At 37.8% G+C, this 14760-nt stretch overlaps 1 protein-coding gene across 1 annotated transcript; it reads left to right on the top strand.

Annotated features, from left to right (window-relative positions):
• Nucleotides 1-489: 489 nt before the first annotated feature.
• Nucleotides 490-14387, top strand: LOC150104388 (uncharacterized). Its single transcript, XM_090397019.1, has 2 exons — nt 490-735; nt 13420-14387. Exons 1-2 carry the CDS (start codon nt 604-606, stop codon nt 13732-13734), a joined length of 447 nt encoding a protein of 148 aa, XP_090253145.1. The 5' UTR covers nt 490-603; the 3' UTR covers nt 13735-14387.
• The last annotated feature ends 373 nt before the right edge of the window (nt 14388-14760 follow it).

Here is a 14760-nt window from a genome sequence, read left to right as displayed (position 1 = left end):
CAGTTTTAAAAAAGAAAAATGTTCCTACATGAAGTGCTTAGACCGGAACGATAAAATGTAACAGCTAGCAGTTCAGGACGTGTGTGACAAGCAATATCGCATTTAAAAATCGATACGGAAATGTTAAGATTATTTCAGGAAGTTTTAAAAAAAAGTGAAAGAGAGTACAAACGAAACTTTGAAATCTTAACGTCTTCATGCTTCGTTAGATTCTCACTCGCTATTCACACGTTCAGAGAACTTCGCCTTGTTTTTGCGTAAGGGAGGCGTCCCTGCTTTACCCACGCAATTGTCGATTGGCAATGCACCGTGAAAAGCAGGACGTTTTAAAATATTTACGAACCACATTTTTGTTTTTTCTCTTTTCATTTAGGCTCTTTAAAACGAAAGTGGGTCCCCAAGTCGTTGGTGAAATTTTAAAACTGTGTTATAAATGCTTAAAAAACTATCGGCTGGGCTTCCTTATGAAATGCGTGCAGAAGTGTTACAATCCAGACGAGTTTCTCGAGTGTATTTTTAGCTTCGCGTGAATCTCCTATTCACACTTGACTAACCGTATCCCCCCCCGCCTTAAACTGTGTTTTTAGTGACATACTGCGAAATATGATATCTCTGAGTGATACCGTGTTAACTTCGCTTCTATATAAGTTCAATACCTTGCTGAAAATCTCAAGCTTTGTCCTGTTCACCTGCTTGTGGAAAAACAAACGATACTACAAAATGGCTAAGACTGTGGTAAGTAAACCTGCATTTTTGTTAGCAACTACTGTTTGTATTTTTACAGCATCTTTAGGAACTTTATGCTGATATACCTTTGATTTGACAGCTCTGTCCAAATTTCCACTTATTTCATATGGCTAGAAGTTCTCGTCGAATATAGATCGTCCGATGAATCTGTTTACAACATCGGAATTGTCATGCCGATTAAAAAGCGACTTCATTTTTGTAGCCCGTGTTTATATTTGAAGAATAGTACGATGCGTGTAATGGTTCCCAGAAATACCAAAATTTGGGTGATAGTGGTGTGTGTTGGGGGGAATTGGAGTTGGAATTAATACATGGACTACATGGTAATTAATTTGAACTAAGTTTATTATGCTTCCTCTCGCTTTAAACTCAGTGTCTAGCATTTGCAATACTTCAATGCACACAATTTATCCATAGCTTTTTTAGTTTGCCGATTGACTTTCTCCTTTTTAAAACAAAAGCGGGTCTATTTGAACGATTTGATTTGAATCCATTCTGTTTGTATTGTGATCTTCTCTGTTTTCTCCATTCATTCATGGTTTGTAACCGACATTCTTCATAACTGTTTTCGTTTTTTATTTCATCAAGTTTGGTTTTATGAGTTTTTTTTTCATTTCGGATGTCGTATTTCTCTGTTGTATTTTGGATGTTCCTGTTCTTGCATACGTCAACATTGATCGGACTACTGATTTATATATTCGTACTTTTGTTTCTTCTGTTAGATCTTTATTTTTCCGTAAATCAATTGAGACATTCCGATATTTTATCAGCCTTCAGGGACTGTTCTTTTACTTCATTCTGTGTCACATTTTCTCTGTTAACAGTTATCCTTAGTATTACTTGTTCCTTTATTTTTTCCCATTTACATCTTATCAGTTCTGCAATTACAGTTGATTTTGATTTCTCAGTTGACGTTTCCATGTAAGCTGCTACATATACCTCGGATTTAAATAATTACTTTGAATATCATTCATTTCTTGCAAGTATAATATAGTAATATACAACCAATTTTTTTAACCCAATTTAATTTGTTTTTTTAAATTCTGTTATTATTTCTTTCATAATTATGTTAAATATGGATTTGAAAACTCATTGCCTTATCTGATCCTTTTTCCATATAGGGATTTTCTTCATATTTGTTGATATTTTATTACAAATTCTTTGTGTGTGTGTGTGAAAGAGAGAGAGAGAGAGAGAGAGAGATCGTTTCGATAATTTGCAGTGGTATATTTCTAGATCTACTACTCAAGCCATACTGTAATTTGATTCTATTTAGGTCAAAGAAACAGTAAATATTGGTTGGTTATATTCTATTGTTTTTTTTTTTCTATTATTTCTTTACCACAAATCAGCACAGGATATTCCCTAATCGAATCCTAATTTTTCACTTTTGTTATTTATTATTCATTTAATTCATCGTCGATAATTTTGTACATATTTTAAAGTAGTGTACAATAAGTTACACCTCGATTTACACGTACGTGTATACCCACACTTTACAGTACAGGCGAAAGCAAATCCGACAGCATAGGGTGGTTAATCCTTATTCCCGTAGTGTCCTTTGTGTGTATATTGCGTGTGTTCTTCTAGCCGGTTTGCCTGCTTTAAGGGACTACAAACCCGAATTTCCGTTAGGAAAAATCCTCGAACACCGTATGAGACCGACCAACTCGCCATTTGACTGAAAACGTGATAAAAGTACATCACCTCATAGAGGGAATTCGGACATGGGTCTTTCCAGCCAAGTGGCTCGTGTAAACCTGAGCTTCTTGCGTTTACATGTTAAGAACATCTATTAATAGGACACAAATGTAAAAACATCGTGCATGTTGATGCTCGTGCTTTAGCCGATGTTGATATGACCTTCATACCAATTATAAGGATTTAAACTGCATTTTCGATGTTTCTTTAAATCGAACATCCTTAAAAATCGGGATGCGCTGGGAAATTAATCACAATCGATTATTGTGATTCCATACTCTCTCTCTCTCTCTCTCTCTCTCTCTCTCTCTCTCTCTCTCTCTCTCTCGGCATCCACACTTCTTATCTCCTCCCATCTCAAGATTTAGCGCTTGTTGTACCAACAGTTTGAGTACGCAAATGTTATTAAGCAAAAAGTAATGCGTAGTTTATTGGTAATTGGGATGGGCTGAGAACACGAGTTATTCTGGGCGAAATACACGCCCTTAGCATGGATATTCATTAAGCTCAACTCGACGTTCCTTCAATGGAGCGATTCCGAAACTTTGTTCTTGGTATATCCATTAGAGAAAAGAAGGGGGGGGGGTGAAACTCCATACAACCATGCTGAAAAAGAAAGTCTTCTAAGCCTTGTGGGCAGACGCTGTGATGAAATTTATTCGTAGTGTTAGCCATAACACATTTATTTTCCAGATTTCTCGCCACTTGCGCAACGGCTATACGTAAGATCCAGAAATTCGTAGGCAGAAAGAGTTGAGTGTAATTAGCATCCCAACACTACCTTAGAGACCGTTCTTTGTTTCGTCAACCTTTGCTCTTCATAATGCCAAGATGACGTCGAATTGCTCTCACGAGCAACGATTATTCGTTGGTGGTGAAGATGAGAGGATTTGATTTCATTTCAGCTCATGGCTGCTCCTAAACATTTCGTGTGAAATAAAGTGTGAATAGATTATTTCAGCCAAATAATCAATGCAGTACATGTGTCTCCCTCCTCCTCCACATCGCTCATTTTGTTTGCTATCGTATTGTGTAACTAGCAACCAAATTAAGTCCAGGTAAGTACGCAGAAAAATCTAAGACTTCGTTCTCTTTTATTTGTGTTGATCGATTATTTACCTGTTTCGCCCGGTCTCACTTGGGCCATTCTTCCAACCAACTCAACCGTGTTAAGCGTTATTAATTCTCAGTACAGAAAGTTGACCCAACTGATTATAATATTTTTTATAATATTACCTAAAAGTGCGTGACACACTTTTAAAAGGGATAATGGATTTAAGGTAAAAAGCATGAACAAAGGCACTGGAACGTCATTGTACTCTGGGCATAGTTGAACAGAGTGCAGCTGTAAACAGAAAACTCGTAACCAATCTCGTAAATCCAAACGGGGAAAATAATAATACGATAGTGAAGAAAGACGAACAAAATATTGGGCCAGCAAATTATATTCCAGTTATTTCTGATGTAGTTGTTAAAGTTTTGGACGCAGTTGTAAAGACGTTATGACCCTTCGGTTCGAACACTGCCTTATAGTTCGCAGCAGTACATGAATAAGTTTTCTGTTTTTCAGCTGAGGGCGAGTTAGCTGATCTGGTAGAGACTGGAGGATTTCTCATTCGCATATCATCTAAAGAGTACATATTAGCTTACAGTAATAAGAGTAAGACCTACTGGTTGAGAAAAAAAAAAAGTTAGCTCCATTAATATAAAGTCAGCTTTTACTTATTTTTATTTTAAACCTTACTCTTTTTGTATACTGTTAAACTTTGTTTTGAAAGCATCATTGATAATCGTTATTATTTTTAAGAAATTTGAAATTTTGGGATCATTGCCAAGCAAAATTTCATTTGCAAAATTTTGCTTGGCACAGAAGGCAGTTCTTTAAAATCCGCGATCTTCGTTTTACCTGTCAATATTTCTGTTCCAAATCTCTGGAACTATTATGTTTTGAGAAAATGTTGATCTTTGAGTTCATCCTCATTTATCGCCATGATTTTTGGATCACTGTAAATAACGGAATATTAAGTGTAGTTCCACGATCTGGATTCAATGCTGGATTTGTAATTTTATTCCATTATTTTATTTTATTTATATTTTACTATTTTATCTATGTAGATATTAAATGGGAAGAGTGGCCTTACTGGGTATCCTTGATGTACTTCTCGGTTTATTGTGCCCATCCTGTAACTTTTTCATTGGTTTTTAAGACCTATTTGATGGTTTTATACATGTATGTCAGTTACTGTGCAGAACAGTTGATTTAGTTTGGGATTTTTATATACTTCACGAGTAATTCATTTCATTGCTTGTTTCTTATGATTGTGAAAGGCATTCGGGTTAACCAATGAACGCTATGTGTTTCGGTGTTGAATTCACAACGCTTTTTCTCATTTTTATTAGAAAATCTAGGTCAATACGTAATATCCATTTTGTTCTTCAAAGATTATTTTCTAAATGTAATTTGAATTTCAAAGTTATTATTTGGATTATAATCAACATTTAGTAGACTTGCTTCTAATCGTAACACTTAACCAACTTTTTTATATATATTGAAATACATTTTATAATAAAGTGAAGTTGGATGAGGCCTTGACTGTGAAGTGATACTATTGGATTTCGCAATGGCTTTTTTTACAGAATATCACACCACAAATTATTACATAAATTGAGAGATGGCTTAGGAACGGGTAATTAATAATTTAGCTGCGTGGTTGTGAGACAGATACCAAAGAATACAGAAACTGAATTGGAGAGAATGAAGGAAACAAATGGAGTGCTGCAGGACTCTGATCTTGGGCTACTTAATGAATATTATACTATCGTTTATCAACGTTAATACTATGGGTGCTTTGAAGGCGGATTTGCTGATTATACAAAGTTAGAAAGAGCGATAAGAAATGAACTCGAAAATAGCATCCCTAGCACTAGTAGATTAAGGCTGTGTCCAGAGAAGAACATGTGACCGTTGGAATATGCTTTCCCTCCACTGGAATTTGCACCTTCGAAAATTCCTCACGGAATCCTCAGATGATTGGATTGGACACGACAGACCAATCTGTTAGTCTGTGTGTGTCCGCCGATATCACTGTGCTGGATTTCTTTTTATAAAAGTGCGTCAAGGAGTGTGTACTAACTGATTGTTTGACTTTTCAGTGTCATGCGATGGAATTGCCTCAATAACTCCGGGTATGTTGGACAGAATATGAAAAAGAACTTGAGCACAGACTGACATTGTTCGAACATAATTCAAGTTTGTCTTTCCCAAACTGTTTAACATTTTTATGTTTTTTTTTTTTTTTTTTTTCTCCCTATGAAGTGACTGTTAATGTTCGACAGGGGGATATTCTATCCGCTGTCGAACATAAAAAGAGTTGGTTAAAGATTTTGTTCGGGTATGTAAATCCTGAAATTCGGTTACAACGAACACACATGCACAAAGGACGGTACGAAAAGAATATATTTTTTTTTTGGTCTTTACATTAATTAATCCTCCAATTCTCGAGTATTCTCTCATTTTTGAACAAAATCTGCACCATTCTTTATGTACTTTTGCCTCCTCTGTTAGTGAGACATTGTATGCCGACCCCATAAAAGCCTTTGTAGTTCAAACTCGTCGTCTGCGAATGCATCGTTCAGAGGGCCAGATAAGTGGTAGTCGGGCTATTGTCGGGATTGGGAAGATCAATTCCAGCCATTTATTGCATCCTTTGTACGCTAACTGGAATGAGATCGGCGTTGTCGTGGAGGAGGAGGAGAATCTCCTTCATATTTGTGTTGGGCCGAACGCTGCGGATGCGATTTCGTGACTGCAGCATCTCCACGTACCGCTCTGAACTAGTCGTATTGTCTCACTCCAAACAATCCACTTGCAAGTTCCCACTCAGTCTCAGAATAAGCATGACTTTGTTCACAGAAGGCTGTCTTTGAAGCTTACAGAGAATGATGGAGACTTTGTTGAAAAATGATAGAATGCTCGCGAGAGAGCATTAGTTCCTGTGAAAGCCAATTTTACATAAAGTGTATTTTCCGAATGAAAAAAAAAAAAAAAAAAAAAGGATGAATTACTGACTACCACTCTTCGTGCGTGTGTGTGTGGATTCGTTACTAGCTATGAGGAATTTTTCCTTTTTAAAGAAAATAGAGAGAGAGAAGGGTTTATGAATGCCAGTGGTTAAATTCTAAACGAATAAGTTTAGCCCTATTCGAGACACTGTATGCAAAATAACTAATTGAATTTACCTTTGGATGATATCCGGGAAGTTCTAAACCTCCCAGTCCCTTTCATCACGCGCTCGTAATCAGGCTACTGTTGATATCGACTTTATATACACATTCAAAGCTGTAAACAATTGTTGAATAATAACACAATAATGTAGGCATAATTACCGCAAAGGGAGAAATGCCACAAAACAGAAAAATGTTCCTACAAACTAACCAATTGTATTACCTTTGAATGTGATCCACTGGTCGGGTGTCCAGCAAGTCAGCAAATCTTTCCTTTCATTAAGCGTATTAATATTATCGCATTGCAACTGATGGGAATTCTGTGTTTCTGTGGATTCGTTACAGACCTCTTTCTCTTCAGAAACTACACACAAACTGTCATTACAAACTCGTTTTGCATTATCACTATCATCCGAGCTATTTTTCAGTTTAAAGAAGATATCAATATACTTATCCATAGTTGAAATACCGTATTTACTCGAATATAACTCGCCCTCGCATATAACATGTACCCCTGATTTACTTTTCGAAAAAAGAAATGAAAAAGTTTCGCATATATATCGCACATGAAAAAAGCTTAAACACGTTTAAGTTGGGTCGATAGTAACTTGCTCCGGCAGTTAACAACACGCCCTCCCCAATAGCCATTATATTGCAGAGGCAAGAAAAACAAGTACTTTTATTATGTCAGTGAATAAAATACAAGCACTATGTGCAATATATTTCTCAACAAATAGTGTAATTAGAGACAACTGGGATAAAAACGACACTAATTAATAAATCACATGTCCCCTCATACAGAAACTATGCTGTATATGTAGACTCAAGCAAAACCATATTTTGCACCGGCAAACACAGTATCTAACTGAAAACTTCTTCTTCTTCTGCAGCTTCTACGACTTAAGTGGGGTCACTGTTGATAATGAGTCTCCTCCACACCTTCCTGTCTTGGGCTGTCACCACATCCAAGTTCTTCATCCTTAAATCCTCTTCTACCATCTCCCTCCATCTCTTCTTTGGCCGCCCACGCTTCCGCCTTCCTTGCACATCCATCTGCATGACTCTTCTTCCCACATATTCGTCCTCCCTCCTCATCACATGACCAAACCATCTCAACCTTGCCTCCTGTATTTTCGCTCCTAAGTTCATAACTTTCACTGTTCCCCTAACATAGTCATTTCTCAGACGATCCTTTCTGGTCACACCGCACATCCACCTAAGCATTCTCATCTCTGCTACTTCCATCCTGCTGATGTTATTTTTCCTCAGGGCTACAGTTTCTATAGCATATGTTATAGCTGGCCTCACTACTGTCCTATAGATTTTGCCTTTCAGATTGATCGGCACCCTCTTATCGCATAACACTCCAGCCATCTCCCTCCAGTTCCTCCAACCTGCTTGTATCCTGCATCCCACTTCCTTCTCACCTCCTCCATCTTCTTCCACTGTCGAACCTAAGTATCTAAAGTCTCTCACCTTCCTGATGACATTTCCTTCCAGCTCCAGATCTGTCTCCTGGCCACCGCCCACTGTGCAACACATATACTCTGTCTTACTTCTGCTCAGTCTCATACCTCTCTCTTCCAGTACTTTTCTCCATCTTTCCAGTTTAGTTCCCGCTTCTTCTCTTGAATCTGCACACAGCAAGATGTCATCTGCATACAACATTGTCCAAGGCGCATCTTCTCTCACCTCCTCTGTTACCACCTCCATCACAATATTAAACAGAAACGGACTTGATGCTGACCCTTGATGCAAGCCAACTGTTACTTGAAAACTTTCCGTCTGTCCCAGACAGGTCCGAACACTTGTCTTCACATTTCTGTACATTTCTCGCACCAACCTGACATATTTCTCCGGAACCTTCTTCTCCCTCAGACACCTCCAGCCTTCTTGCCTTGGAACTCTATCGTATGCTTTCTCCAGATAAATAAATGCCAGATGTAGCTCCCTTTTGTTTCTCTCGATACTTTTCCATCATCTGCCATAACCCAAAGATAGCATCTGTTGTTGATCTACCAGGCATGAAGCCAAATTGTTCCTTTGCAATCTCCACCTCCTTCCTCAATCTACCATCAAGAACCCTTTCTAGGATTTTCATTGTGTGGTACATCAACCTTATTCCTTTGTAATTTTTAGTCTTGTGCATCCCCTTTACCCTTGTAGATGGGAACAAGAGTACTCTCCCTCCATTCCTCGGGTATATTTTCCTGTTGGCAACCTTTCATGAACAGGTCCCACAGCAGGTCAATTCCCTCTTCCCCCAGTGCCTTCCATGCCTCCACTGGAATTCTGTCAGGGCCCACCGATTTTCCATTCCTCATCCTCTTCATGGCCTCCGTCACCTCCACTCTACTGATGTTCTGCACCATCCCCTCAGAAGGCTGCCCATCTCCTCTGAGAGTCCTTGCATTTTCCTCATTCAAAAGTCCCTGAAAGTATATTTTCCATTTGTTTCTTATGTCCACATCCTTCCATAATACTCTTCCTTCAGCGTCTTTGATCTGCCTCACATGTAAGATGTCCTTTGCTGCTTTATTTCTACATTTCGCTAGTTGATAAATTTTTCTCTGCCCTTCCTTTGTTTCTAATTGATCATACAGATCTTGATATGCCATGGCCTTCTCCTGTGCCACAACTCTCTTGGCCTCTTGCTTTCTCTCTCTGTACACCTCTCTGTCCTCTTCCACTCTTGACTCATCCCACTTCTGCTTTGCCTTCATCTTAGCTGTCACTGCCACTTGTACATTATTATTCCATCGCCAACCCTCCTTCTGCACTCTAATCTTTCCAGATGTCTCACCAAGCACCTCAATTGCACAGCTCAGGATTACTTTTGAATTATGTTTCCACCAATCTTGTACACTTTCCAGTCCATCCGAAATCCTCTCTAACACCCTCTCCCTAAAACGATTCCTCACACTCTCCTCTTTTAATCAAAACCAGTTAATTGTCTTCATCCCATGGCATCCAGAGGTTCTTATCTTCGATCATATTTTAAAGTCTGTGCACAGCAGTCGGTGTTGCTGTGCTACTTGATCTGTTGGAATTACTTTACAATTTGTCACAGCAAGATGTTTTCTTCTAGTCAAAATGTAGTCAATTTGTGAACTGTTGTTACCACTCCTAAATGTTATCAAATGTATATTAAATGAAGTAAGGCATGGTCCAGCATCTGGTACCTCGGGTTTGCCATGCCCGTACTCACTAAAGTGAGCCCTTGAGGCATCTAACTGAACTAATAGTTTTCATCTAACTGAAAACTATTGTTATTAATTAGATTGTGTGAGTTCGCTCGCTGCAAAGCAGCAATAAAATTCAACAGAACGTGTTAAAATTCGTAAACGTGTTAAAACTAAGATATATATATAGTGAATGTTGTTATGGCAATTTCACATATTATTGGAATTCGGTTGAAGAGAGTTAGCATTTCAACTCAATTGTCGGCTTGCTTTTATCTCTCCGGCGCGCGATCTTTTGTTAATACCGCACCAATCATATGCTCTTAATAACCTGCCATTGCTGTCTGTTTTGCGGTAGGCTTAATTACCGTAAAGGGAGAAAAGTTACAAAACAGAAAAATGTTCCGGGCCCGGTGCATAAAAAAAGTACCGTCGCCGGGTCCCATAGGGCCCAGCTGAATTTAACCACTGATGAATTCTACTGCGCTACCAGTCAGTTGATGCGAGTGATTCCTGTAAATCGTGTAAGGCAGGCCTGTCCAACCTTAGGTAATCCATTGGCCGCATTTTAAAAAAAATATATTTATCGGAGGGCCGCATCACAATGTGTATCTAGTAATTTGGTGAGCAGTAGCGACACAACCTGAACAAACGAACTTTTCTCCCTTTACGGTAACACACTAATCGCGCGCTCGCTTTCCCCGTGAGCACCCGGAGCATGCACGTTGTAACAAAACATTGTAAGAATGCTTCTTTGACACGTGTAATATTTGAAAAACACGTGGGTGTACAGTGATGTAAAAACGCCAAATAAAATTACCAACATCGCGATTATCGATTAGTGATAGAATTAAAATATCTAATACACATTCGATTCAGATTGTTATTTTATCTTTTTCGCTCGTGGAAATCAAAACCCACAGGCGGGCAGTGCTTTGGACAGCCCTGGTGTAAGTAATGTATACGAAGACTGGTCTATGCTCTCTTTGCGGATTTGATGTTGGACGTGGAGAAATTTTAGAGATTAATAAAATAAAAATAATAAAAAACCCGGCTCGAATGGCAGTATAGTTTTAAATAAAAACACTCGCATATTGCCATCCTGTCTCATAAATACCTGTATATTGCTATCCATTCCTTTTCAGTAGTTGCTATTTGACAGCTTCTAAGACTTCGGATGAGATACTGTAGTTTCGTCTTATAATCCATCAGGGGCGATATTTAATTGTTCTTGAGAGCACGATCTAATCTGGCCACAGCCCTAATCCTATTGGAACAGAAATCAAGGCACACAAAGTTGTTTGATAAAGTCGGACGGACAGATGGATATTAGAAATTACTGTTACTGGTTTTGTTTAAAGTGAAATGAAAACGATGGGAATTAAGAAAGGGCATGTTCTTTTAGAGGCGTCAGTCAAGAAATCACTAATTTTTTTAAAACCAGTCAGAAGATAATTTCTACGCTACTACAAAAATAAGTAAATCAATAAATATAAAAAAAATAAAATCTCCTAATGAAACACAGCGAGCACGACAGTATTGAACTGCTGTTAGATGAGTATTAGTAAAAAGCTGTGGAAAAGCAGCAGCATCGAGCAGTTTCAATAAATGCACACGAGTATGGCGGTTTTCATTTAGCCGCTGTCAGCATCCTGAAATTTGAAAATCAAATTGCCGAACGTTTGAGATTGACTTTTTTAAATATTTATTATCATCTTTTGCGTTTCTGGAACACGGGGACACCATTATAAGTTCGATTCTGGTCTCTGAATAGAACTTATAGCCTTTTGGTCACCCTTGAGGTAATCAGAGTGGAGCAAATGCTAATTGTTTAAACCTTTTTAAGGAATTTATTTTACTCCCAGACAAATGGTCATAGGACAAACACATACATACGGTCGTGATCTACAATATCCTGTTAATTAGATGTGCCCTTTTATCTTGCTATGTTTAACTGATGTATTTTTTTTTTAAAAAATCGCATTGCTACTTCCATATATACATCTGGTATGTATACATTAAGCTCTACAGCTAGTGGCATGATAATTACCATCTATTTTCTCATTCCCTCCATTTGGGCAACATACACAATTACATTACCTCCCCCCCCTTCCTTCTAGACCACACCGAACATGAGATTCCCTGCTGCCAGTGGCAGCAGGCAATCTCATGTATGACAATTCTTCTCCAATACTTACAGCGGGTATTTGTAGCTGAAATTCTGCAGGACAGTAATTTTTTAGGTTGCACGTAAGGTTGAATGATGACTTCCCTTATCAGTAAATTGTTCGTAGGGTAAGTTGCCTTTAGCCAAACGTTTTGTGTGCCTTGATTTCTGTTCCAATAGGATCAGGGCTGTGGCCAGATTAGATCGCGCTCTCAAGCAAACAATTAAATATCGCTCCTGATGGATTATAAGACGAAAATATAAGAAAATCTCCAATTGCTATTTTGTTTTTATTACAAGAGAAACATTAATTCAAAACGATTACATAATAATATTAACTAAATGTTTGCTCTACGGGGATATCGCAAAATAAAACTGTTTACAAGCGCTTCTAAATTTAAATTATAAGCTATGTCCGCCTCTATCGATATAGTTGCTAGACCGACCAATCTTTGTTGGGTCATTGCTGTTCGTAAATAATTTTTAATCACTTTAAGCTTGGAAAATCTTCTTTCCCACTTCCTTCGCTTACAAGAATTGTTAGCGTAGCGACGGCGCCTAACGCAATATGGCTGAACGTGTGCCCTTATTAAGCAGCGCCGTGAGGCATGCAGGATAGCTATCATCATCATCATCCATGACGTTAACAACCTATTTTTATAATGCTCTTCTCCCAGATATGAAACCAAATCTTTGAGTTTTTGTGATTGCAGGGAGATCTGGAAATCAGACTAATAGAGAATAACAATGAAAATATTCTGCGATACCACCCACCCACACACACACACATACACTAATTAAGTAAACAACATGCGAATGGTGAACAAGAGAAGTGTGAGGAGCTCCACCTAGAGTCAGTCTTTTATTTTTATATTTTACCTGATGATCATAAACAGTGCTGTATGATCGAACCATAATTGTGCGACCAAAATGGGAAAAAGGAAAACATTTAATTACACCAATCTTCTTGGCATTTATTAGCTTCTCAATTTTCCAAATAAAAATAATTCAGCCCTTCGCATTCTACTTCAGGGGAAACCACAAATAACACGAATGTGCCACTTGAATCCACTGCCCTCGGGTGCCTTTTAGCAGTTATTGCTCTCTTTTCGGGTGTTCCTAAATGAAAGTGTGTTGAATTGGGAACGATGACTTTGAACCTCTCATTGAGGGGAATCCTAAAACTGTGTATGCGTGTGCCCAATGAATGCTAATTATATGAAAATAATTAATGTTTTATAGTTTTATGCTAGCCCAAAATTTATTATATTAACACTGTTAGAATACAGAAATTAATGAATATTTACTGATAGATTATGCCCAAAAACGAGGGAAAGATTTCTGTGCTTCCACAGTGTGTATTCATTCACTAAATGTTTGTTCTTGTTTTTGTTTTAGTTCTTTGTGCTGAAGCTTGTGGCACTGGTATGTCTTGCTTTTTCTTTGCCCATCGACGATGATTTGCAAGCAGAGGAGTCTGAATTGCCAGAAGTCAGAATGCCTGTTGAAACTGTTAGGACTTCGTCAGAGAGTGAACCCGAAGAAGTCTACGCAGAGAAAGATCTGGATGCTTCGGCTTCTCACCACGGATACCACGCTCATGGCCATCTAGACATGGGAGCTTACACCAGCGATCACGGAGCCTTCGGATGGTTTGCTGATTTCCCTGTTGATGACCACCACCACCATCATGGCCACCACCATCATTATTAGCATTCCTCTGTATGCTACTTAGTGAAAAATTGAATCCAATGACATTTTTTTAATTAATTTCCTTGAGATAATTGCACCGAGCATGAAGTATTGTTAACGGATTTATTTCCGTCATGAATTTAACTGCATAATAGAATTAAAGAACTGTCAGTGGGATATTAACGAACTCTTTTTTGTGAATCACCATTCACAAAAAAATGGTTCATGGTTTAGAACGACGCTTGAAAAAAAAAGTGTTTTAAAAACGTATCGATGTAAACATTTGTTTCTTAGGATTATTCAGATGAATTGGAAGTATCAAGTGTGCCTCCCACGCCAGTAGTTTAATACAAAAATAAAACTCAAAAAATAAAATGGAGTCTAAAACGTAATATGCTGTTCATTTTAATAACTAAAATTCGTGTGATTCTTTTGTAGTATATTACTTTCACTTGTGAGACATGTGCCATGGGATCTGTATTTCCCCATCCATGTGAAGTAAAATAAACTACTTTGGCTTTAGGTTCACAACGCAACTAGATTTTGAATTAGTTGCTGTCCTATAAAATGGAACAAATAAGGTACAATTTTATTATCTACTCTGTTATTATTTAGTTGTTGAATATTTCCTAGTTTCATTTTCTTATTGTTAACTTTGCGTTTTTCATTCTGACTTCAAATAAATAAAATACTTTTATTTCATTGACAGAAGTGTGATTGTGTTGATTAATCAAAACATAGTATTCACGCTACGTGGTACGCTTTCAATTTTCTATTACCGATACGATAATTTCACTTTGATGAAGGTACGGTCTTGAATAGTGTATTTTTTGCATCCCAATTTTCGTAAGAATGAGTTACTTTTTACCTGAATGTATTCGTAATTTGGTTTGCATTATATTTCAGTGATATCCCAAATTCTTTGTCTTCACGTTAGATCAACGCTACATCTATTCTCCCTCCGGGGGGGAACTATCTTTTTTGTTAGCAGTACTGTAACATGCAAACACTAGAGGGGATGCTCATACACTGTTCCCGAAAAATACT

The sequence above is a fragment of the Typopeltis vanoorti genome, chromosome 8 (assembly GCF_054136105.1).
Source record: "Typopeltis vanoorti isolate ZY-2024b chromosome 8, IOZ_Tvanoo_1.0, whole genome shotgun sequence".
NCBI lineage: Eukaryota > Metazoa > Arthropoda > Arachnida > Uropygi > Thelyphonidae > Typopeltis > Typopeltis vanoorti.
Note: the sequence above shows the minus strand (reverse complement) of the source record. Positions and strands in the feature narration are given on the sequence as shown.